The 26,400-nt window shown below is 28.9% G+C and overlaps 3 protein-coding genes and 1 long non-coding RNA gene across 4 annotated transcripts in view; 2 read left to right on the forward strand and 2 right to left on the reverse strand.

Annotated features, from left to right (window-relative positions):
• Nucleotides 1–3,956: 3,956 nt before the first annotated feature.
• Nucleotides 3,957–4,796, reverse strand: LOC100571611 (52 kDa repressor of the inhibitor of the protein kinase-like). The gene is made up of 3 exons (XM_029486162.1): nucleotides 4,474–4,796; nucleotides 4,232–4,401; nucleotides 3,957–4,130 (listed from the first exon to the last, which is right to left on the reverse strand). The coding sequence occupies exons 1-3, from the start codon at nucleotides 4,563–4,565 to the stop codon at nucleotides 4,117–4,119; spliced, it is 276 nt and encodes a 91-aa protein (XP_029342022.1). The 5' UTR covers nucleotides 4,566–4,796; the 3' UTR covers nucleotides 3,957–4,116.
• A 1,548-nt stretch (nucleotides 4,797–6,344) lies between these two features.
• On the forward strand, nucleotides 6,345–8,035 carry LOC115033672. The gene is made up of 3 exons (XR_003838965.1): nucleotides 6,345–6,377; nucleotides 6,520–7,219; nucleotides 7,280–8,035. It is a non-coding gene; the product is annotated as an uncharacterized LOC115033672 (long non-coding RNA).
• A 720-nt stretch (nucleotides 8,036–8,755) lies between these two features.
• On the reverse strand, nucleotides 8,756–10,304 carry LOC100161215 (proteasome subunit alpha type-3-like). Its single transcript, XM_001945115.5, has 6 exons — nucleotides 10,188–10,304; nucleotides 9,939–10,021; nucleotides 9,745–9,868; nucleotides 9,435–9,683; nucleotides 9,095–9,207; nucleotides 8,756–9,031 (listed from the first exon to the last, which is right to left on the reverse strand). Exons 1-6 carry the CDS (start codon nucleotides 10,206–10,208, stop codon nucleotides 8,860–8,862), a joined length of 762 nt encoding a protein of 253 aa, XP_001945150.1. The 5' UTR covers nucleotides 10,209–10,304; the 3' UTR covers nucleotides 8,756–8,859.
• A 12,330-nt stretch (nucleotides 10,305–22,634) lies between these two features.
• The window catches only part of LOC100163982 (RNA polymerase-associated protein CTR9 homolog), a 17,401-nt gene continuing 13,635 nt past the window's right edge, over nucleotides 22,635–26,400 (forward strand). The window contains exons 1-2 of the mRNA XM_001944036.5: nucleotides 22,635–22,761; nucleotides 23,073–23,136. Coding sequence (XP_001944071.1) covers nucleotides 23,095–23,136 — 42 coding nt within the window. The 5' untranslated portion in view covers nucleotides 22,635–22,761; nucleotides 23,073–23,094. The remainder of the gene's footprint in view (nucleotides 22,762–23,072; nucleotides 23,137–26,400) is intronic.

Here is a 26,400-nt window from a genome sequence, read left to right on the forward strand (position 1 = left end):
AATACTAATACATTTGTTAATACTTATAATCAAAGATTGGTTGGTACTAAAAATAAAGATTTTGTTTGTAGTTATGAAGAAGTTGCATTAATTCATAGCGACGAAGAAGAAAGCCAAAAACCAACCGTTGGTTTGAGACGAGTAGAAATTATAAACCTAGATGGAGAACTACCCAATAGAGAAGGACATCCTGGTCCTAATGAACTTAATAATCTTATCAATAAATACCTTAAACAGCACAACAACCAATTAGCTGATTATTGGTTGGTCCCTTTACCAGTACAAGTTTCCAAACAATATGGTTTTAAATAAAAAATAATTATCTCTATCTAATATAGAATCCTTCTTCCTATGATCCCAATACATTGGGATAAAACACAGATAAAATTTCAAAGCGTAGTAGGTACACATAAAATGTGTAAGACTAATAGAAAAGATAAAAATATCAAATCATTTAAATTATTATAAAATCAAAATAAAGGGAAAATATGTAGTAATAATACCAATACATTACCATTAGTTAACGGTAATAATAAAGACAAACAACCACTACAAACACCTCTTAAACGTATTAGACTACAAAAACAATTAAGGAAAGAAAATACCACTTTAAAACACGGATCAATTAAAGGGTTTGATAGAAAAGATAATAATATCCAATCATTTAAATTACTAAAAACTCAAAATGACATACAATGTAGTAATAATACTAATACATTTGTTAATACTTATAATCAAAGATTGGTTGGTACTAAAAATAAAGATTTTGTTTGTAGTTATGAAGAAGTTGCATTAATTCATAGCGACGAAGAAGAAAGCCAAAAACCAACCGTTGGTTTGAGACGAGTAGAAATTATAAACCTAGATGGAGAACTACCCAATAGAGAAGGACATCCTGGTCCTAATGAACTTAATAATCTTATCAATAAATACCTTAAACAGCACAACAACCAATTAGCTGATTATTGGTTGGTCCCTTTACCAGTACAAGTTTCCAAACAATATGGTTTTAAATAAAAAATAATTATCTCTATCTAATATAGAGTCCTTCTTCCTATGATCCCAATACATTGGGATAAAACACAGATAAAATTTCAAAGCGTAGTAGGTACACATAAAATGTGTAAGACTAATAGAAAAGATAAAAATATCAAATAATTTAAATTATTATAAACTCAAAATGAAGGGAAAATATGTAGTAATAATACCAATACATTACCATTAGTTAACGGTAATAATAAAGACAAACAACCACTACAAACACCTCTTAAACGTATTAGACTACAAAAACAATTAAGGGAAGAAAATACCACTTTAAAACACGGATCAATTAAAGGGTTTGATAGAAAAGATAATAATATCCAATCATTTAAATTACTAAAAACTCAAAATGACATACAATGTAGTAATAATACTAATACATTTGTTAATACTTATAATCAAAGATTGGTTGGTACTAAAAATAAAGATTTTGTTTGTAGTTATGAAGAAGTTGCATTAATTCATAGCGACGAAGAAGAAAGCCAAAAACCAACCGTTGGTTTGAGACGAGTAGAAATTATAAACCTAGATGGAGAACTACCCAATAGAGAAGGACATCCTGGTCCTAATGAACTTAATAATCTTATCAATAAATACCTTAAACAGCACAACAACCAATTAGCTGATTATTGGTTGGTCCCTTTACCAGTACAAGTTTCCAAACAATATGGTTTTAAATAAAAAATAATTATCTCTATCTAATATAGAATCCTTCTTCCTATGATCCCAATACATTGGGATAAAACACAGATAAATTTTCAAAGCGTAGTAGGTACACATAAAATGTGTAAGACTAATAGAAAAGATAAAAATATCAAATAATTTAAATTATTATAAACTCAAAATGAAGGGAAAATATGTAGAAATAATACCAATACATTACCATTAGTTAACGGTAATAATAAAGACAAACAAACTCTACAAACACCTCCTAAAAGTATTAGACTACAAAAGCATTTAAGGGAAGAAAATACTACTTTAAAACACATATCAATTAAAGGGTTTGAAGCAAGGTTTCTGATTTATTGTTACAATAGCAATTGTAAAATATTAAAAATACATAGGCACACATTTTTTTTATAAGCATTTGAAGTTGAAATTTTGACAAAATGTATCAAATTTAAAATTGAATAATTATTTTGTAGTTAAAAATGTATAAAATGTTCAACTTTTATATCTAAGGATTGAAAATTTAAAACAAGATTTCACGTAAATATTTAATTCTGTTACCAAAAATTCCAAGAAATACATAAGTACAGTTTATTTTTATAGTTATTTTAAGTTCAAATTTGGACGAAATTACATATTAAAAAACCTGGAATAACTATTTTAGTTATTTTGTTGTGATTGTAATGATTGTATAATATTATTTGTGGGTACTTGAAACTTCTAAAGTATACTATTATATTTTTATGATAGTGCCACAGTTTGTTGTTGATGTATAACGCGTTACCTAATGGATATTGTGATATGATTAATTTGGAATTTATTATTGATACCTATTATAGGTCAATTTTTTTTTAATACTATAGATAATTATACCTATAACAGGTATGTCTAATACCTAGACTGACAAACTGTCTCCGCTCAGAATCTTTTTTCTTATACAGTGATATTATATCATTAAATTCAAATATTAATACTATCCATCATACAGGTTAGGTTAGGTTAGGTTTATCCATTTGTAACCTACTGTACAGCAGAGCGACATCCACTCACCCACCTTTTTTATTATTAACTTCAAAATAAGGCCTCTCGTGACTAACTTTAAGTTTATTTGATAGGCCTATGAAATTCGAACCCATATCACTAATAAATGCTTTAACATTAATTTTAATATTTTCTAGTTTAATAATACTGGTTAAAATTATGTCCTGCAAATCAAAACCTGAAGAACTGTTTGATACAAAAATATAAGCAATCGGTTGCTTCCAATTAACATTTATGTCTTGAATCATAAAGACAAGTACGAATTTTGCTGGATCATATGTTTTTCGATTGTTTGTTTCATTAAAACCTATTATTTCATCCTTACTTATGTTATAATATAAATTACTTTTTATTGACATTTCATCTGCACACAACACGCATTCTAATGATTCGGGTAACATATTTTGTATTTTAAATTGTAAAATATTAAATATTAAATCATTAAAACCCGGTCTTATTTCATAATGTTTTGTTATACGTCTTAGTGTACATGGATTAGACAGGTCAAGAGTTGTTCGCAAAACCTATATACCCTTGGCCCCAAAAAATAAATTGTTAAAGCTAACTGTTTAAATTCATTACAATACCTATAGCCAACTGCTTTTGTATTTCTGATGTGTATTTATAATTAAAAATAAACTAGGAGGTAAAAACCGCTTGCATAAACTTAACATTTGTCCAACAGTATTAACTTGTACTAATTGTTGAGTTATGGCATTCATTTGTTTTTTCATATCTTTAATTTCTTTGTTTTTGGACTGAAGTTCATTATATAGTTTCAATTTTCTTGGAGTTTTGATAGTGAGATAAAGTGGAGTTTGGCAAGATAAATCACTAGTAGAAACTTGTAGCTTACTAGACATGGAAGAGCAACTAGATACATTACTGACATTTGTACATACATTATCACTGTAAGATAATGAATATTGATGAACTGGAATATGATGCCATTGCAATATGAGCCTCAAATTCTCGTATTTCCTTTTCTTCTTCCAATTTCTTTTCCTTTTCTCTCTCCAATAATATTTCAGCTATAAATAATAGTTTTATTTTTATATAAAGTTGTTCATTCATTTGCATGGCATTAGGGCATTAGCATTGAAAAAAACCTTTACATTTGATAATAGTATAATAAATTTTATTTAATTAAAATTCATTGTTGTATGAAATTATAATGAACAAATTACAATTTTACAATTGCACAGCTTAAAAAAACTTACTTTACAAGAAGACAAATATAATATATAATAATTAAATTAATGTAAATAAACTTAAGTCAAAATCTGTAATTCACTGGATACCCTCAAGGCCCTGGGGTGCATCAATAGATTATTTTTTGAGAAGAATTTTGGTTGGCTGAACTTATCATATGCATCTCTCTGCCGTGTAGTCGCAGCAAAAGCAAAAGCAAAACCAAAACCAAATTAGAATAGTTTCCATTTAGTGTTAAAAATATTAAATTTAATATACAAAATCTTACCACTGAATATTGTTGGCACAGCATTCATTGTAAGACGGTTCCTACTACTTGGATTTAAAAACATATTGTCTTCAAAATGAACACAACATACTCTGTAATTTTTGTATAAAATAGCAGGATCTTTGTTTAGCAAATGTACAGTATGACAATTTCCCATCCATTGTTTACACCTAAAATAAATTAGTATATCAACAAATTATAATGCTTACACATGAAAATTATAAAACAAACTAATCACTCACCTCAATTGGTCACTTGGAAATCTGAAGTAGCTAATTTTTTTTGTTAGTGACATTTTACTGTTGCAAAATTTGACGGCACAAATAATAGTCATTTTTAAATTATGAGATTTTGTAAATTTGTATCCAACAAAATTTGACAATATAAATACTATAAAAAGACGATATTTTATAGTAAATAATAATATAGTAATAAAAGACTACCTCAATCGAACATTCGAAAAATAAACGGAACAGTAATATTGTTGTAGGACACACCAAACAACGAAAGGCTAAGGCCAAACACGTGAAAACCATGGCTTAAATATACAAGGTTATTGCATATAGCCATTATTGTTATCAAATAAAATAAAATGGCAGCGTAAGGGTCACCATTCTTTATCAATTATTGTTATCACTTAATTATATAATGTAAACATAATATTTAACTAATGCTGTAATGCATAATATTGTAATATTTTGTAATGTATTAAATATTGGATCATTACCAAGTAGGATTTATTAATTTATTATACACTGTTTACCTTTTTTTTCAATTCAACTACTCAACTAAATAAGTCATATTAATAAAGGTGAGGGATAATGAATGTGTAAAGGACTAGAGAACATAATATGAAAATACTTCAATTGTTTGCACACATTTTGAATAGGTAACTATTTTCTGTATTTATGTGTTTTTACATTTCTAAATTATTCAATTTCTATTTTATTAAAACTAAAATCTTTTACTTTTATGTATTATAAGATTATTGGTTGGTGGTATGAAAATGACTTGGTTACTGGAGGATGCGTGTAGTTTAGGTATTATGTTGAAGACTTTGTTCAATTTTTTCTTATTTTTCTTCATGTTGTCATATTTTTGTTTATGTTCAGCATTAATAGCATGAACTAAAATAAAAGTTCTTGTACGTATTAAGTATAATAAAACCTTTTCTGGTACCGGTCAATCTCCTTTATAATAATTTATGACTTTATCAGCTATTTTTCTAATTATTGAAATGTCTTTAGAAAAGTATTCTCCATGGAATTGTATAGAAAAATGCTCCATTACCTTGGCCACATCCATCAATTTATTACTGGGCACTGTTAAGTTACCTCTTGAAGCATAAGCTATCCAACTAGAACTATTCATATCACCATTAGACATCAAGTGTGGATATTTAGCTCTGAAATGATGCGCTAAAAATCCAGTGATATATTCTAAGCCAGCCATTGATATAATATCATTATTGATATTCTCATTCATATTTTTTATTTCAAAATCAAATTCATCTTCATCAAATATTAAATCATTGCCATCAAGTATTGCATCAAAAATTGACTGTGTAAGTATAATGTCTTTCTCAGCTTCATTGGCATCATTTTCATTTGAAATGTTTTTATTTTCTAGAAGTTTGGTGGATAAATTATTTGTCATAACATCATCTTCAACATTTTTATGCAAACTGAATACTGCCGAAGAGTGTTTTCCCAATATATATTTTTTGAGTCTATAAATAAACTCTAATGGTGCTGGATGGTCAAATGAGTGACCCATAGCTCGTAAGTATGAAAATAAATGTTCTAAAATATCTTGATTTAATCGACGAGTTAATATATATGTTATACCATTGAATTGATCCTGAAAAAGGAATAAATTAGTATAAATTTAGTTTTTAAAATTTTAAGAACTTATAAGCTTTTTGTTACTATTATCTATAGTCATTATTTTAGTTAGTTAAATTGTATTTATATATCTTATACATATATATTAGGTATATATATTAGTATAAGGTCTATGATTGTATTAAATGTATAGTAGTAGTAGTAGTAGTAGTATAACTTTATTAGTAGATATATTGTTATTATAATAATAATTATTATTATTATTGCCGAACAATTTTAGACTACTGGAAATATTTTTACCTGTAAGTATGGCAAAAGTTGTATAAGTGATGCATTACTTATTAGTATACCATGTTAGAAAGGCAACATTGAACAATGCTTATTGACTCTTAAATTTTCAATTATTGATGACATTTTCTTCAATAAATCAATTTGTTTATCTAGATCCTTTCCAAAAGCCGGATGTGGTCCAAATTGGTTGTTAAAATAAAATTGTGAATATCGAACCAGTCATTCACCATTTGAATAAAGTCAGATGTTATTTTGTAATAATTCTCTGCACCTGTTCTATTAAAAAGTTGATTATCACCAACAAAAAGTATTGCCTTGGCTGTATTTGCAGATAAAACTCTTGCTGTCGCTTTTACATTTTGTCTTTCACTCCCTTTAACATCTAGTAAAGTCTTTGATAGTTTCCATCCAGGTTTCAATTGTGCTGTTTGAATGTCCACTAGTTTATCCAAGGGCTTTCTATTTATAACTTGACCATCAGCAAGTATGAGATCATTATCTAATAAATGGTTTCTTATAAGCTTAAGCAAATGTGGTGTATCTGCAAAACAAAATACTTTTTCACCTGGAATACTTGGATTCTCAAAATATGGTTTGGTTGGAGTTATATCTAATTTTTTATGAAGGCCTCTATTTTTTGGTCCCATGTCTGACACAAAAGCAACTACTAAAAACCCAACATCATGGAGTTTTTTTATTGCATTGTTTAAAATAGTAACCGACATATCACAATCAAAATCGAAGAAGATTGGTTGCTTCCACTGGCTAAATAATCCACGTGCACACATAACTTGCACATTATTGTGAGGTCCTAGTATTCTCTGTTCTTGAGGCTCATATTCAATTCTATTATGTAAGTACATTTCATCAAATGATATTATTGTTATTTTTTCAAGGTCTGTCATATTTTCAGATTTTCCTTTCATTACAGAAAAAACATCATCAATAAAACCAGGACGCAAAGTCATTACTTGTGTTCTTCGACAGAGGGTTGATATTGATGGCAATGGAAAATTTAATTTTTTGGAGAGATATCTGTATGCCTTTGGATTTACACTTTGAAGGCTGATTGCACTAGAAATATCCTCAGAAGACCACCGAATTTTCTGGACCCATATGAATTGCTTTCACTTGACCATGTGAAAAAAAATTAGATAAAACAGAAGCTATGTACTTAGCTCTTGAATCAGATTTATGTTGTACTTCAATCAATTCATTTTCCAGTTTCTTATTCTCTTCTTTTGCCTTTTGATTATCATTTCTTAATTGTTTATTAATACATTATATTTTCTTTAATTTTGTCTTAAGCTCTTTGATTTGTGTTTCAGGATTATTACTGTAAAAATTAATGATTTGATTTAAACTATTTGTACACTTTGACACAATAATTAATAAGTTACTATTTACTTGTGAATTATAAATATAACTAATTTAATTAACATACTTTTTTGGTCTTCCTATTTTTGGTAATCCACATAAACTTTTTCTTAAACGTTTAGTCCGAGGAGTTAATTGTATTTCATCAATATTATAAGGCTCAGGAAAATTATTATTTATATTACTAATTGAAAATAGTGAAAAAAATAAAAAACAATTAACTAAATTTTTTTTACTTTTTATTTAATATCAGGTGGGGGCTACAGCCCTCCCAAAATTTTAGCCCTAGTTGCGCCACTAAATATTTTAAACAGTTTAAACATAATATTAATTATCATTTGATATTTTACTATGTTAATATAATTTAATAATCAACTATATTGCTATAATTTTGGTTATTTTCTATAGTATAATAATACAAATGGCATGTTGTGTGCCTTTATGTCCTTATAAGGATTTAAAAATTAGTTTTTTTGGTGTTCCTAAAACTTCTCCTTTACGGAATGAGTCCGAAAAAGTTTTAGATGTTAGTTTTAAAACTAATTCTAAAGTATGCCGTTACCACTTTAAGAAAGAGGATGTAGTTGATACTTGGGAATCTGGTGCAGGATTTAACAAGTATACAGTACATTACCTTATAATGAGGATGAGACAATACACATATATTCAAAATCAAAATAATAAAAACCTAAACACCACTAAAAAGAAATTGTCAAAATTAGTGACCACATAGATATTTTATAATATGTTTATTATATAGGTACACTAATATGTTATTATTATAAAACATTTTTGTTAACTTTGTTATTTGTGTTCTTGGATATTGTAATTATGTGATAATTACTTCTTTGTATTATATTGTTATAAATAAGTGTTTATAAGACACTTGACATAACTATGTCAGAAATCAAAATAGGTACCTAGTTAAGAAAAATTATGTAATAGTATAATGTGAAAATATATTACTTATTACTATATCTATTATAAGGTAAAAAAATAAGTTAAAATCAAATTCAAAAATGTTGTTTTTTATTAAATAAAAAAAAAGTATATTTTTTAACTTATGTACCGTTAATTTGACAAACAGTCAATTTTCCTTAAATCATTAACAATAGTTTACTCTCCATCTGAACCAGAATTATCATCCAGAGATGCCTTAGCATATTTCAATGCATCATCAAATACTTCTTTTGAAACTTCTTCATGTTTTCCATTAGTATGGCTACCAACCCAGCTAAGTTCAAGTTCAAACTGTTTATCTTTCAACTCATCATGCACCATGTAAATTCTAAAAAAAAAATAAATAAAATGTCAAACCCATACAAATACAAAATAAAAAAAAATTGTATACATCTTAACAGCTTCTTTAATCAATTCTTTACATGTCATTGTATTCAAATTCAATTTTTCTATTTCAGTTTGGGCTGTTTGTTTAGCTTCACCAATAGCACATCCAAAATATCCCTAAAATTACAAACAGTTATAGATGAGATATTACATTTTTAGTTTTTTTAAATATGTTAACAAAGCACAGATTTTTTAATTAATATTAAAATTTTTAATATAAGCAGGTACTATAATAGTATTGAGCTAGAACTAACATTTTTTGTGTTAGTGCTGGTTTTTGGAAATTAGTTTTATAAAAAATTCAATATTTAACAATATTTATAAAGAAATAAGCAAAAACATACAAATGATACTCCAGCTGGATCAATCATGTACATTTGAGGACCGTCCTGAGGATCATAAGAACCAATAATAACAGTACATCCAAATGGCCTAATATAACTGTACAATGTATGAATACGTAAGTACTCGGATACTCTTTCATTTAAATATTCCAATGAAATGGGCATACTGTAATTCTGACGATATGATCTCGCTTCCTCACGTGCGACATTTAATATTGCACTGGCATCAGCAGTCGATCCTCCAACAGCCTAAATGGAAAGTTTATTATTATATGATAGGCTAAAAATACATATATATTTCAAAACCTACCATTCCAATATGATCTTCCACACTGAATAATCTTTTTCCTGTACAATCTTCATAAAGTTTTGACTTGACCAACCTCACCACGGCAAAAACGACACCATCAGAACCACATAAAACTATGGCAGTTCTAACAAATACAAATCATGGATCCAATTAAAAATAATATAATAATTAAATAACTATATCATGGTATTTACCCGCTATTTTTAATTGCTTTGAAAGCATATTTAACTTGAAATACTCGACCATCGGGCAAAATCTGAGGTGCTGATAAATCATACTGTAAAAAAAATATTTCACATGTATTATATTTTACGAAATCTAAAAATGTAATGAAATATTATCATCATCTTTAATTTTATGAATTGTACATAATAAATTACGTTAAACAATCGAAAATGTAAAATGGACATTGCCGTTGAAAAAAATCAAAACATTATACTTACGCCAGTTCCAATTGAACTCATTTTGAATTATTTATTGTGATTAAAGCGCTTTCTAAATACCTATTTTAATATAAGAATTAAAGGAACAAAAATGAAATTGTATAGTTTTTACTTGAATTATCTATCAGGCATTTTTATTATTCTCTAGGAATGAAATTTTGCAAACTAACACTGATAATGCAAATAAATTTGATTATAAAAACATAACCTAACATTTACATGACCAGTGTGACCATTTGGAATTTACCTATCTCCTGATAAATCCCTGTTTTGGAATAATATTCACCGAACACAGATTAGATCATATTAATATTATTCAAAATATTATATTATAGCTCTAAGTGTAACTCGGGACCCGTTGGACTCGCTGAGAGTGGGTACCGATTTTGGAGACAATGTTGTTGGAATTATAAAAGTCGTGGGCAGTAAAGTTGTAAGACGAAAATTTATGATTTGTGATAAGGATTATTGATATGGATTGGAGATAGGGCTTAGCGTTTTAACGGGAATGTTTAAAAGTTAGAGCGTCTAGCAATCCGTCACAAACGTTGTAAATGGATAGGCTGGATACGATCTTCTGTGTTGTTAAAAAGTGTAGAGTCGATCGGTGTATTCGATTGTCTAGCTATCAGTCATCAAATCACATAGGTAGGCAATCGAATTGCGGACATAATGAGAAGCGTATGGAATCAGGTATGTAAACAATCTACTGTTGATTGCCGACCACGTTGGTAGCGTAGGTAACTGAAGAACGGAAAATATAGTTAGACCCCCGAGCCCCCCGTGTTAGTTGTAAGTGAGTACTGATTTTGGAGACACAGTCGAATTATAAATGCCACACTTAAATAGAAGGGGATTTTGTAATAAGGCCTGGCTCTATGGTGGTCTCGTTTCGAAGGCGGGAAATTTTAAAAGTCCAGTTTCAGTGTCTAGAAATCTCCCATGGCCCATGAAAATCGACAATTCAATGATACCATCCCCCAGCTAAATTCGAAAACCTGCATTTTAGAGTGTCTAGCAAGTCAGTCATCGCCCGTCTAAGATGAAAAAAAAATAAGCAATCCACCTGCGGCGGATAGAGTGGTATGAGCCGTCGCATGTCCGGTGCTTTTTCTTATGTAAAAAGTGTAAAGTCGAAAACCATGTTGTGTCGAAAACCATGAGTGTCTAGCAAGTCAAAATCGATTACCTAACTTTCAAGTTAGTCACCTAGGTAGGCAATCTGACTTCGTTGGATCGCAGACAATATGCTACAGCAAATCAGGTAGGCAATCCACCTGCGGTGCATTGCAGACCCGACGACGAACGGCTATAAGTGAAAACACTATCACACAACGGCTGAGACACTATTGAGCATAAAACACCTTTTTAGCGATACGATTGAGCTAAATTGTCGGTGTATCAAAGGAAATCGGAATACAAAAGAAAACCTACACGATTGAGCATAAAAAACTCGGCAACGTTGCCATTTTTCATTTTAAGCTATATTATAATATTATACAAAAATATTTATTTAAATAATTATATTAATTCAAAATATAACATACCAAATATTCTTTCATAGTTTATGAAATAGTCACATTTCATAAATCTGTTCGATGATAATAATAATAATAGTTATGAAAATAATAAAATAAAAATATGGTATCAATTAAAAATTGCATGGTTTATAAATCAAGAATACTACAGAGTATGGGTGATCGAACACTGATATTATTTTTATAATAATTTTGGAATTGTATCTTAATTTATTATCTTATATTTTCTCCCAATTTTAAATATTTAAAACATCGGAACTTTATTGCTCCGTAACTAATTTATTAATCAATAACATTGTCGATAAAGCTGGGCTCGGCTCACGGCTCGCGTCTGACATCAAAATAATACGTTAAAATAATAAATTAGAAAATTTCGGCCACGTGAATGTGGAAACATCGCATAAAATATTCTATGCTCAATCGTGCTTTACCGTACTCCACTTACGAAATAATTTACGAAAAATACAAACTTTATATTATAAAAATAAATATAATATGTATTTATATAATATAACAATGGACATTTCAAGGAACGTGCAATTATAATTCCTGATAAAATTAATAACATATAGATACATACACTATATATTAACTTAATCTCTAGAATATTAATATAAAAAAAAAACGTGAAATAAATCGAAAAAAAAATGCAAAAAAATTCGAGCTGCGGGCGGCCGTGTTATACCATAGGGCACGGGGAGTCGCCGCCCGGAAGAGCGCACGACGGATTCGAACTCGGACCTGCCTAGCAACCTACGTTTGGGGAACCTACGCCTAGCCTACTACGCCACGATTTGGGTTGCTGCTTACGGTTAGAACTTCATTACTTAAGCTGTGACGCTGTGTATCAACGGAGCGACGTAAACTAATATAATATTCAATATACATCGATGTAATCGTATATAATTTGATGTAGGTATCTACACACTGTTTAAACTATTTAATTGTAATTTATTCAATGATTTGACCGTTATTATTATGATTACATTATTATAATGTATGTTTGAATGATACATTTATTTAATATCAAACCGCAAAATTGTGTTTAGGTTAAGCAATATACCAACGTTATTAAAGACTTAACAATAATGCAATATTTATTGAATCAAAAACAAAATTGTACACTTGTGCGTTGGAACGAAGACCGACTGACATTTCGTGAACGCGAATTTTAAAGTCTACACACCGTATTTGCGTACAAACCACATATCCACGGGTTTCAAAAAAAATAAAATTAACAGATATAGCAAAAACGGCAATGGAAAAAACGAATCGAGAAAAACGAAAAGAAAAAAAAACAATAATAACGACCGAAGCTAGCGAAAAATGGCGTAAAAAGCATTTGAAAACCAACCGACCGCCGCCGCGGCGAAAGTACGCGATTGGACGCGCCAAGGAATCGCCGGGAACGGGTCGAGCCACCGTACTAAGATACTATCTTAGTCCGTGGGTCGAGCGGACTATAGAAACGGAGCGGTGTTAAATTTTTTACGCCACGGTTTCACTTAGCTGGCGTTTTCCGTTCCATGGGTGGCTTGCAGACACCTGATCTCGTAGTCAGCTGATCTTCATTTTATATATTAAGAAGATTTTAGTATTTCTAAACATATAGTTTAAAATATATATGTATATATTATATAAGTCATTTTACATTTACCATTTTATTTGACCATTAAAAAAAATATTATTCCTAATACATTTTGTATAATAAATGAAATGTTTTCCCAACCGACAAAAAGACGGCCGTCCACAGCTGAGCTTCACTTGTAACAATGTAAATTGTATAGGAGTTCCCTATCTAGTGTAGAATAGAAGTCTGTGATCTAGGTACTGTCTCAAGAATCTAATGGTAAAATAATTGGTTTTTATTTTTTGTTTATTTTTAGTGTGTGTATTTATTTTTTCCCTGAAATGACGATGTCTTCGAACATCGATAACAATAACATAGGTACCTGCTCTAATATATTTAGGTATTCTCTATTATTGTTGACTGTTGTTACGTCTGGATATAAGTAATTTAACAATATTGATAACCTTTTAACGTAACATAACATTATCTTTGGATGTATACAGCGTGTTTCTTGGATATACAGAATGATTGAAAAATGTAAAAAAATTTTATCACTAATTATTGAATTTATTTTTGAAATAAAAATTATTACGAGTACCATCAGTATTTATATTTTATTTACTTCTACTCTTTAATTATTTATATACTAATAAAATTAATTATTATTAAATATTAATTATATACAAAGGATATATTATGGGCTAACAACATTATCAACCATAACACTGCTTCGATATCAATTACTTCGAACATAAACTATACCGATATTATATTATATTACTCCAAAATATTTGCATTTCGCTGATAAAGTTAACCACATGTCTACATGATAATTTTATTGATAAGTAAAAACCATTATAATATTATAATTTATAAGTTATATATTTAATATATGTTATAACAATATAACCTCGAATATAACTTAGTATAGATTTTATTAAAGTATAATCCACGCTCCACGATGTAAAGTAGATCTTCTCAAAGTTCAGAACTTCAGAATTTGTAAATGAAAAACAGAATCACACTACACGATGTCACAGCTAGTATGATATTAAAATTTATATCTGATATCTTTTTTCATGAAAATGTATAAAACATGTGATTTCCTTTTGATATTACCTTAATTTAGACGATTGATAAATTGGAAATTTGATATTTTAATATTTTAAATATTTGTTTTGACGATCTCAGTGTCATTTTTTTTCTTCAATGTGGCAAGGTAATAATTATATTTGCTTAAGTACACTCTTTGTAATCATTTAAAGCTCTTCCATCTTGTATTGCTAAAAATAATTTGAAACAAACAATTGCCGCCGTCGATTTTTAATATCTAGCAGATATTCTTTGCTCCCAATCACATCTTATAATTTGAAATTCATTAAGCTATTTGTTATTAACAGAATTTGTTGACTTCAGTTTCTATAAAAAAGTTGTAGTAAATTTGTTTTGTGTAATTTAATTATTCTTTTCACATTAATCTAAGACCACTCTGTCTGTGGTTGACGAGTTATAAACAATTTTATATCCATTCATCCTATTTAGAGGATGATGGAATCTATAACACATATTAATTGTGAATCGACTAAAAGCTGTCTACACATAAATTGGTAATTTGGCATTTTATTTTTTGAAGATATTTTAGATATTACCTCAAAAACAGGATGTACCATATTTTGAATTCAATTACATCAACGATTTTTCAAGTATTACTATTAAGAGATATTGGTTTTGAAATAATAACTTGTTTTTTTATTTTTGTATATAAATTACCATTTTTGCCATATTTTGACAAATGAAGAGCTTATAAATATTAATAGATGATTTAAATTTAAATAGGTATAAGTAAATATTATATGAGTAAGCTTGTTAACAATTTTCAACATCAAAACAAGAAATTTAAATATTTCGTCTTACAGTCGTTTGAGCCATTCTCTATGATAGATAAATTGATAGATTCTGAGCGGATAATGATTAATGATATGTTTTACAGTGGTGTTTATTTTTTTTATATATACTACCATTTCTACCAGAAGGAGTTCTTCGATTTCAACATATAGTACCTTATATTTTAGATAATTGGATCAAGATGGTACTTTAAATAGAACATTTTTTGATTTTCTCAATAATTATTTAATGCTACGGGAAAAACCACCGAAAAATTACGAAAAAACGCTAAAAATGGGATTTTAATTTCTATCGCTGTGTTTATCAACATAGAAACTAATAAAAAATTATAATATTATGATATTCATTCAACTTATACATGATATAATAAATAATAACGATATAAAAAATCCAGACTGACAAACCATCCCCGCTCAGAATTGTTTTTCATATACAATGATATTATATCATTGAATTCAAGTCTAATACAATCCATTATAGGTACAATGACCCACTTGTAACCTACTGTACATCGGAGCGACATCCTCTTACCTACGTGCTTCTTTAATATTTATATTATAATTTTCAAACATCAACAATAATATTTTTTGCTTAATACCTTTCTACTATATATTATAATATATCCACGAAATAAAATATTACGTTACCTAATATTTAACGATATGTAAATAATAAAAATTATTATTAGAAGAAGATTTCACAAGTTTTACCTAATATTTAAAACATTATAAAATAATAATATTTCGAATGATCGATCCATCAAATAAAATAAAAAAAAATATTAAACCAATAGTTAATGAATGTAGGTACCTAATCAGTAATATTTTAAAAGAATTATTAATATATGTTGTTTCACATCGTGATATAAAACAAAACAATAGATATTATTGTTAGTTTTTGAATATTATTCATGATATATTAATTTTTTAATGAAAATTATACCTATATGGCTATATTATATAAGTATAATAATATATTTGTAATTAAATATTTATAACACACTAATTACGTTTTTAAAATGTCATGTGGTTGTCAGTAATATTATAGTCTGGGCCCTGGGGGTTATCTTTCCTAGGGTTGGGGATTTTTTTCAGGGGATTTTTATTCTGCTCTATATTCTATGTTATAGTTTAGTGCATAGGTATACTGTAAAATTATGTGTAATATTCTTAACAAATACAAAATAATTTATATCATACTGACATAAATTATTTTCTTAAAATAAATACAAGCATACAGCTTATGATATTTCGTATTTACCATATTAATCATAGGCAATATAAAAAAAAAATTTAAAAAATTAGAAATACAGTTTAATTTTTAAAGATTTGTTAATATTTTAGGAAAAAATGGTTAATTTATTTTGAGGTGCTATTACAAGTCTTGGGATGCTAAGCCCCCCAGACCCCCCCCCTTTAGTTGCGCTTATGCCTTAACTGTAAAAATTGAACATTTTATATAATTTTAACTAGAAAATAATTATTAAATTTTGTCAAAATTCTAACTCTAAATACTTATAAAAAAATTATGCCTATGTATATTTTTATTATTTTTCAACTGCTATTGTAACAATATATCAGGGCCTTGCATTACATTTTCGCGGGTTTTCCCCCAACAAATTTATAGAAAAAAAAAAACTAAAAAAATTGAAAACTGACAATGTCCGTAAACAGCTCAAAGAGTTAAAATATTTTCATGAATCACAGTTATTCATTTTTGATTAACAATAAAATAACGAAACCGCTAAATAAGAAATTGAGTGAATAATATTATCCAATATTGTAAAAATATGAACTTCAAAAACTCATAAAAATTTAAATTGACTTTCTTATAGACATTTTTTTTTTATAAAGGTAGATAATCTTATAAGCAATCTTGTATTACATTTTAAAATCTTAGATTTAAAAAAAAAAAATTTTATGAATTCTTTACTCAAAATAATTTGCTAATTTTCGTGATTTTTTCGTATTTTGTTGAGATTTGAACTTTAAATGCTTATAAAATAAAACTGTGACTAAGGATTTTTAATTTTTTTCAAATGTAATTTTAACAATATATAGTAGGAGCCTTGTATTAAATTGTCAAGCATTTTTAGCCAATAAATAATGTTTTATTGAGATTCAATGAAAAAAAAAAAAACTAATAAAATTGGAAACTGAAAATGTTCCTAAACAGTTCAAAACAAATCGAAATATTTTGAAAATTTTATCGTGTATAGAAAATGCAAATATAAACAACCATTCAAAATTGCATGTAGGTATTTTGTCAAAACCCGATTTTGAGTAAAAATTCCCGTCTTTCCTTAATTATTATGTTGTTTATCCCGTCACTTTTGAAAACTATTAGGAATTTTTTTAATTTAACCTCTTGAATGCACCAACTATATTCACCTTCCCATCAATCAATTCATTTATCGTTTAGCTCAGAATCTAAAATGATGTTCTTAATAAATGTGTAACAGGTTCATTCACAAATATTGTAACAAGTTTCACAATTTTTTGCTATACATACTACCTATTATTATTAGCATTTTCCATTTACATATTAATATTAGCCTTATCTACTGCTTGTGTTTTATAGATGTAGTGAAAATATGCACTAATGAACCGTAACACTTTCGGACCGCGTACGCCTCGTACAATTGAGTAGGGCGTTATCTAACCTGTATATCTTAAACCGTGCTGCTGACAATAACAAACTATTCAATTTATGTAACCAGGCAACCAGCATCAAAATAAGGTAATGACAAATTTCGAATTTTTAAGTTCCGTATAATATTCTACATGTAGATTTTAAAGATTTTTTCAATATTATATTTTATTTGTGATTTACAGATATTTATATTCTACATATTTTTAATTTACTTAAACATAACTTTTGATAATATAATAAAATTAAGATTTATAATCATATTAATGATTGTTTGGCCATTTTGATTTATTAATTTCTATTTAGAATAGATCTATTTTAATAATTTATATTATATATTATACTACTTATAATAGGTATATTTATTTCATATAAACTTATATATTTTATAATGTATACTTTATGTATATAATATTACAAAGTGTCCGCGTTCTAAAAATTAAAATGAACATTTTCACTCGGCCGTACAAAGTGTTCCGCGTTCTGCAATATACCTTTTTACGAGTGGCTACTACAGTTGTGTCCTGCGGTAAAAATGTCTTCCGAATCACAGACCTAGTTATTTTGGGGTGTATACAAATTGCGGCTCGAGTTTTTTTGGGTTACCTACGAATTGCGGCCCGAAATTTAAAATCAAATTAATTGAAATAATATATAAATTAAAATTAATAAAAGCTTCCTTTTCCTTCACATTTGTATTTAGATTTAAGACTGTCTGTAGCATCAGTAGATACTACAGGTAGGTTAAAAATTATGTTTTGTTTTTATTTAAAAATTTTGCACTGGCAAAAACGTATACTATGATATTTTTTAAGGTTAAAAATTATTTTTTGACATTAAAATCTGATATTAAAATGTTTTGTTTTCATTAAAAAATGTTCACACTGGTAAAAATGTTAGTATAATTGAGTAAACTTCGTAGGCATTATGGCACTGGTAAAAGCTTGTATGATAGTATTTGTATAAATTCAAGTTTGTCAATTTGGTTTTCTTTTAACCGTTTCGTAGCTATTCTAATAAATGTTTCTTTTTCAATTATATTTTTTCTGCGAATATTTAAGTTAATTATATGCTGTGCAAATCTTTTTATAGTATATCAATATCGATCAACATTATTTTTTACATATTTTTGGAAACAAAATATGGATACTGTGATTATATTTTATCAGTCAAGATTAAATTATCTTGAATTAAAAAAAAACCCGGGCCGCAACTCACCTGTACCCACAAAAAACTCGGGCCGCAATCTGGATTTGACCTTTTTTCGCAGTAATCTTTACTAGTATGCAGCCCTTTTTAACCTACCGTACAAAGTGTCCACAATCTGCAATGTACCTTTTTTACCTGTCCGTACAAAATGTCCACGTTTGGCACTTTTAAACAATAGACCGTATAAAGTGACCGTTTACCACTACAAACTAATGCCAATATTTTGTAACAAATTTTCAACAATTTGTGTCTTGCTTTTTGAAATTTGCAAGTACATATTCTAATACCTATAAACATTTTTGTAGCGGGGGGATAGCCCTGCATTACAAAAATCTATATTTAATAGTTATGAGAACAAAATTGTATTAAATAAAAAAATCTAATTTGAATAAAAAATGTCTTAAATTAAGGCGGTTCCAGTTGGTAATTTTCTGTCTTTGTCTAACGCAATATAGGATTATAAACGAGTTCTATTGACAACGTAGTACGTACCACCACAGAATAGATAAATTCCTTGAACTTGACATTCCAGTGTAGACTTTATACTGAATTCAAATTTGTTTTCAGAATTCTTATCGATTGACTAGATTGATTGGTACGCTGTCAATAGAACACTTCTATAATCCTATGTTGCGCGTGTGTTAGACAAAGACAGAAAATTACCGATTTAATAAAAAAAATATAAATAGAATAAATAAGCCTAGTTGAGGCTAAAAATCTAATTTAGATAAAAAAAAACTTGTAATTGAAGACGAAAATCTAAAAAGATGGGTAAGTGGGCCACTGTAATAGATGGTGTTAAATTTGAATTCAATGATACAATATCATTGTATAAGGAAAACGATTCTGAGCAAAAACGGTGAGTCGGCCTACTATAATGATATTAAGGTGACTAAAGTAATTAGTAATTTAGGTTATATATAACCTATTTACATGGAGTCTTGTATTAAATTTTGAATCCTGAGTTAGATATAAAAGTTGAACATTTTATTCATGAACTACAAAATAACTATTCAAATTTAAATTTGATAAGTTTTGTCAAAATTTTAACTTTAAATGCTTATAAAAAAAATTGTAACTGCTAAAAACAAGTTAAAATATTTTGAAAATTGTATCAAGTATAAGAATTGATAAAATAAACATTTAGTGAAATTTTCATGTATCTACAATTATTCGTTTTTGAATTGTAACAATATAAGGAAATCGCTACATGAGAAATTTGGGAATGTTACAAGGTGGGCAAGGTGGGCACCTAACCGCAAACTGCTCCCGGGGGGTTTAATGTTCCATGAAATAAAACAAAACTATAAAAATTTATATTTATATTATATTATATTATATTTATATTTATTTACAAATTTTTTTCTTCTTGTTTCGCCAACTTTTCTTGCCTTATTTTTTTAAACTGGTGCCCACCTTTTTACTGGACATGTTTAATCTTTAATATTGTAATTTATGTTTTCTTATAGGTAGGCAGGTAGCTAGGTAGGTACTGATTAAAATGGTGAGCACTCTAGTCTTTATAATCGTAATCGATTATAGATTTACAGATTACTACAGATTACTACAGATTATTACAGATTTCCGAGCACTGAGCAGTATGCACCATGCAGTAGACGGGCGACAGTGCCAGCATCGCGCGTCATCGCAATGTTTATTATTATTTATATATTATTATTACCGCGCACCCTTATTGTAGTGCCGGGTGTGGGGGGAGGCGGGTCATTCCAGTTAATATCAAATAATTTACTAAGCACTGTGCGAGCTGTCCCCCCACCTAGCTAGTAGATGCTAGTAGAGTGGCTATACGCAATGTACCAGGCGGCGGCCCGAGGCAGTATATTTGACTCAAGATCTATAAAGTCTATCTACTTGTATTTGACTCAAGATCTATAAACTCTATCTACTTGTATTTGACTGCCTTGGCTGGCGTTTTGCGCATGCGCCATACACAATATTGTATGTGTGACGCCGCACACCCGTATACCCCCTCCCATGTATTAACATAGGCAACGACGGAAACTGCCTCGTCGAGTATCGATGACGAAACTCTAGCGGTGGCGGTGCGGCGCGACGCGCGCCGGTCTTAAGATTACACTCAAGCGGCAAGGTTATTATAGCTTATAAATTAAGACGTTACTGCGACGTGACCCATTCTCCAGTTTCATACAAGTTGTATACAAAAAAAAATTTAATATAAAATATAAACTTAGATAAATATAACTATGAAATTATGAAAAAGTAAAAAGTAAAAATTAACCAAAAAATTGCGCCCCAAAAAGTATTGCGCCCTAGGCACGTGCCTTGGTGGCCTATGGGTAAATCCACCTCTGCCCCCCTCTATTAAAAACTGAAATGACGCCACCGTTTACCGACATTGTCAGTTTTTAATTTTTTTTAGTTTTTTTTTCTATAAATATCAATAATATTTTATTTGTTGATAAAAAAATCGTGAAAAAAATATATATTATTACAATAGCAGTTGCAAAATATTAAAAATACATAGGCACGATTTTTTTTATAAGCTTTTAAAGTTCGATTTTTGACAAAATTTATCAAATTTGAAATTTAATAATTATTTTGTAGTTTAAAACTTATAAAATGTTCAATTTTTATAGCTAAGGATTGAAAATTTAAAACAAATAAATTATTTATAAATTGCTTTATTCACAATAATATCATCAAATATACTAAGTAATACCATAGGCTGGCATTTTAGGGCTGTTCGATTATTTTGATTAATCGATTATTACGACGATTATTTTTTTTCATCGATTTTTTTACAGTTTTTATAAAATTCAATTAATCGCCAAATAATCGAAATTCGATTAACCAATTAATCGAATTTCCGATTAATCAAATTATCAAATTTCCGATTAATCAAATAATCAATATTCCGATTAATCAAATAATTGAATTTCCAATTAATCAAATAATCGAATTTTTCGAATAAACAAGATGAGTAATCGTTGTTTTGATGGTTCGAATAAACTTCTATTTTCAGAACTCAGAGATTTTGTATTCTATTCCATTTTGTGTGGGTCCGTGTTTACTTTACACCAACACACTAATCTTCATTAAAAAAAAAAATCGATTAATCGGTTAATCAGTCATTAAAAAAAATCAATCAATCGGTTATTTAGTCATTATAAAAATCGATTATCGATTAATCAGTCCTAAGCTGACTGACCGTTTTCGCTCAGAATCGTTTTCCTTATACAATGATATCATATCATTGAATTCAAATTTAACACCACCCGTTACAGTGACCCACTTGTAACCTACCATACAGCAGAGCGACATCCATTTACCCAACTTTTTTTGTTGTTTAAACTTGTAAAAATTACATTATTTTAAATTATTCTTGTTCTATAATTTTTTTATATGCTTATGATTGGCTCACTCACTATAACTCACGATTATAGTTATATATATTCTGCTATTGGTGGCATATTGGCATCACCATCACACGATTTCACCCTGGACTGCGCCGGCACTGTAAGGGTGTGCGTTGGTCACACCCCCCCTCCTAGAAATATTAGCCCCTTTGGATGACGTCTTTAGACGCCGCATCGACGTCGACAGCATCTCAGTTCATCTCGCGCATTTAATTGTTTGCATCAAATAAAAATCGTTATTTTCATAAAGTTACTGAGTTTTCTTTGTTAATTAATTGCATCTGTCGAACTGTCAAAAGACTAAGGTAAGTACCGAACTGATTAGTGTTGTACTCCACACTATTAGGTAATTTATTATTATTATTATTTTAATGTTGTTGACGCGGTGCCGTAGCGGTTGCTCTTACGTTCACGTCTATCGTCCCAGAACCCAGGCCCCAGCTCGATCTCTCCGGCCAAGCGTTCTCTCTCACTCTCACCCTATACGTCTGTCATATATATACATTATAACTAATTACGTCATATTAAAACGATATTCGCCAAAGCCTCAAACGGTATCGCGATAACGACAAGCCGAGTGTCTATTACTTATACATATATTTTGTTTCTTTCGTAGAGTCCCGCTTGACCATCTAAAAATGGTCAACACAATCGATATACCGTTAAAGGACTCAGACGAGGTATGTAATTTTGTTACCTAACATTTAAGACTTCGTGTAATATGTATAAAATGTATTGCTTGGTAGCTCGGTATTGTATACATTTTTAAAGTTTATGAATGTTGGGTCCATAGTTCTGTGCTAACAATTATATAAAATATGTTGTCGAATGTCGATATTATCACTAATTTTTTTTTTTAATGTATTTAGTACTTTTAGTGGATAATTAAATAAATATGAATAAATATGGCATTTTGCTTCTAAATTTTTAAAATTTAAAAATTGTTAATTCAATATTATGGTACCTAGGTTATTGTGATTGGTGTCTTCACTACTATAAAAGTAGGTACTGGAGGTAAATCATTTCATTTAAAACTAATGCTTTACAGATAGATTATTAGATGTTAGTTATTTTGAACTTTAAAGTATTTTTAATTTATATTTTAATTGAAAAAAATGATAATAATTCTTTGTAACACGTGGTGTTATACAACAGTATAATAATTGTTTACACAAACTTAAGAAAAGTTTGATATACAATTTTTTGTAGATTATTGATTAATTTATGCTATTTAATTAATCAATGGTAGGAGGAAATATGAAATATCAGCATTGTGAACTGAAAATAAAATATATTCTATTTAAAATTTTTTTTTCAAGTAGCTTTATTCACCTTTACTTTTTCATTAATTTAATTAGATAATTAAAATGATTTTATCAATTAATTAGGTAAGCAAATCAAAGATAGAATTGCCTTTATAATTTTTATATGTACCTAATAAATGAGCGAATAATACATTTTTTTTTTAATAATTGTTGTTTAGAAATATTATATTAAATAATTATTTAAGTATTTAAATTTTATTTTATTAATTAGTAGAATTATACTTTGTGTGCAAAATTTATCTTTTTGCATGACCTGTTTTCTTTGTAATGCTCCGTACAAATGTGTTGATTGTAAATGGAGAAAAATGTGTAATGCATCTCAAAAAAAAATTTCCAGTAATTTATCAGTGTGTAGAAATGTAAATTGTAAAATGGTTTCTTGTGTATTATTGTTGCACTTTTTCTTCACTTGTACCCCACGTACGAATTGCAATGAGTTATATTTCAACAAAAACTGTTTAAAATGATTATAATTTATATAGATAGGTAATAGGTATTATTAGTTTATAAATAAATTATTACCCGAGAGTATGAAACCAAGAACTCTTTGTACTAATTAATCGGTTTTCAGAAATATCCATCATTATTGTGACTTATTAAACAATATAGTGTATCTAATATAAAACAATTAACATTCCATCAATATTATGTGTATCATCGATTAAATATACAAGGTTATTGCAATAGTACCCCCACTATATCATTTTATCACGTTAAGGAATTAAAATAGCAGCGTAAGGGGACGACCACGATTAAAGATATAATTATACCTTTAACTGTGGGGATGACTCATACTGGCTATAGGTAGGTACTATGATATTATATACTATGATATGAACCGTACCCTAACGCTACAATTTTATTTTTGTTTAATAACAATATGATGGGCTATGTGCAATAACCTTAAATATTTAAGTCACGGACTAAGATATAAGTATATTCAGTGGAGTATATTCGTGTAGATTTTAATAGCCATTGTTCATTGATATACATACACCCATATACACGGCTGCGCAAATTTCATAATATAACATACCTATAATATATTATAATAGGTATACATTTATACACGATTCCGCATGTTTTTAAGGGCAACGTTGCCATTCCGAAAATAAAATATATATTATTGTAATATAATATATTACAAATCGTTTAGCTTTGAATCATTGCGCTTTTAGAAATAAAAACTTTCGGAAAACATGATCTGAGCGCACGGTAGAGCTATTCGCTCTTTTTTTCTAACCCATATATCTCTGTTTCCTCTTAAGATAAACTTTTGAAATTTAAAACACTGATTAACCTCTAGTAGTTTAGGACGCTGTCAGAAAATGAGCCCTTAATGTTGTGCCATTTCAAAATGGCAGGATTTCAAAATTTGCAATATTGTTACTGACTGACTGACTGACTGACTCACTCATCATCAAAATTATAAGACACTTCCCGTATAGGTAGAAACGTGAAATTTGGCACAAAGGTAGATTTTGCAGTGTAACTAAAGGGATAAATCTAAAAATCGAATTTTTTTCAAAATGAATGCCTCTCCAGAGTGTGTATTTCTAAACGTATGAAGTGACGCGCTTAGCACGCATAAACGTTTACTTTCAAACAGCGTTACAATATGGTAATAAGAAATTGTTTGTAGTTGACATATATATATATTTATAAAACATAATCATGTTTTCGTACATTTATTTTATTCAAATACAAAATATAATATACTCATACAAATACAGAATATTTTAATAATATTCGTCGGTTTGAGACGATAATTTTACGTGATAACGTCACAAAAAACATTGATGACAAATTGCATAATGCATACTCTTATGAATTGAATGGAATTATTAGTTATCGAAATAGCCACGATCGTATTGTAATCGCGACGCATCGTGTTGGTGTGGTTTGTGGTGGCAAGAAAGGAAAGGTCGTAGTGTCGTACGCCCGCGCATGAACATCGCAGCGCGCGCGCCTGATCACAAACATTTTCCGTTTCACCACCACAGTACAGTCGCGCTAGGTGTATAGCCGCGCTAGGTGGGGACCGACATCAATTCCCAATTTGTTTAGCTTATGCTATTACCATCCATAAGTGTCAGGGATTAAGTTTACCAAATGCTTTGTTAGATGTTCGCAACTCAACTTTCTCGTGTGGTCAAGCGTACGTGGCCCTCTCCAGGGTGACGAGCCTCCAGGGAGTTCACTTAATTAATTTTGATCCCTGTCAGGTGAAAGCCAAGAATAGTGCCATTGTTGAATATAAGTATAACCGTCTAAGAACTTTGTATAGGCCAGACTTAACAGACATTCCATCTAAAAAGTCTCGACGACGAAAAATAAAAGACCGTACTTGGATATCTTTGCCTGGTATTGACAACGCTCAAGAGTCAAATTTCTCAGCTCCTCAACAGAAACCCAAACGGTCTTACAAGAGAAAATTTACGACGTATAAAAAAATTAATTTAAAAAAAATAAAAAATAAAAAAAATAAATAAATAACTAAATAATAACAACACGTCATCCACGACGCTGAAGCCCGCAAAAATAAATGATATCCCCAACAAAAACATAACAGTGAAAAAAGGCCAAGTTCCAAACTCCCTCCCAAAAAAGTCGGCCTAT

Source organism: Acyrthosiphon pisum, chromosome A1 (assembly GCF_005508785.2).
Source record: "Acyrthosiphon pisum isolate AL4f chromosome A1, pea_aphid_22Mar2018_4r6ur, whole genome shotgun sequence".
Classification (NCBI taxonomy): domain Eukaryota; kingdom Metazoa; phylum Arthropoda; class Insecta; order Hemiptera; family Aphididae; genus Acyrthosiphon; species Acyrthosiphon pisum.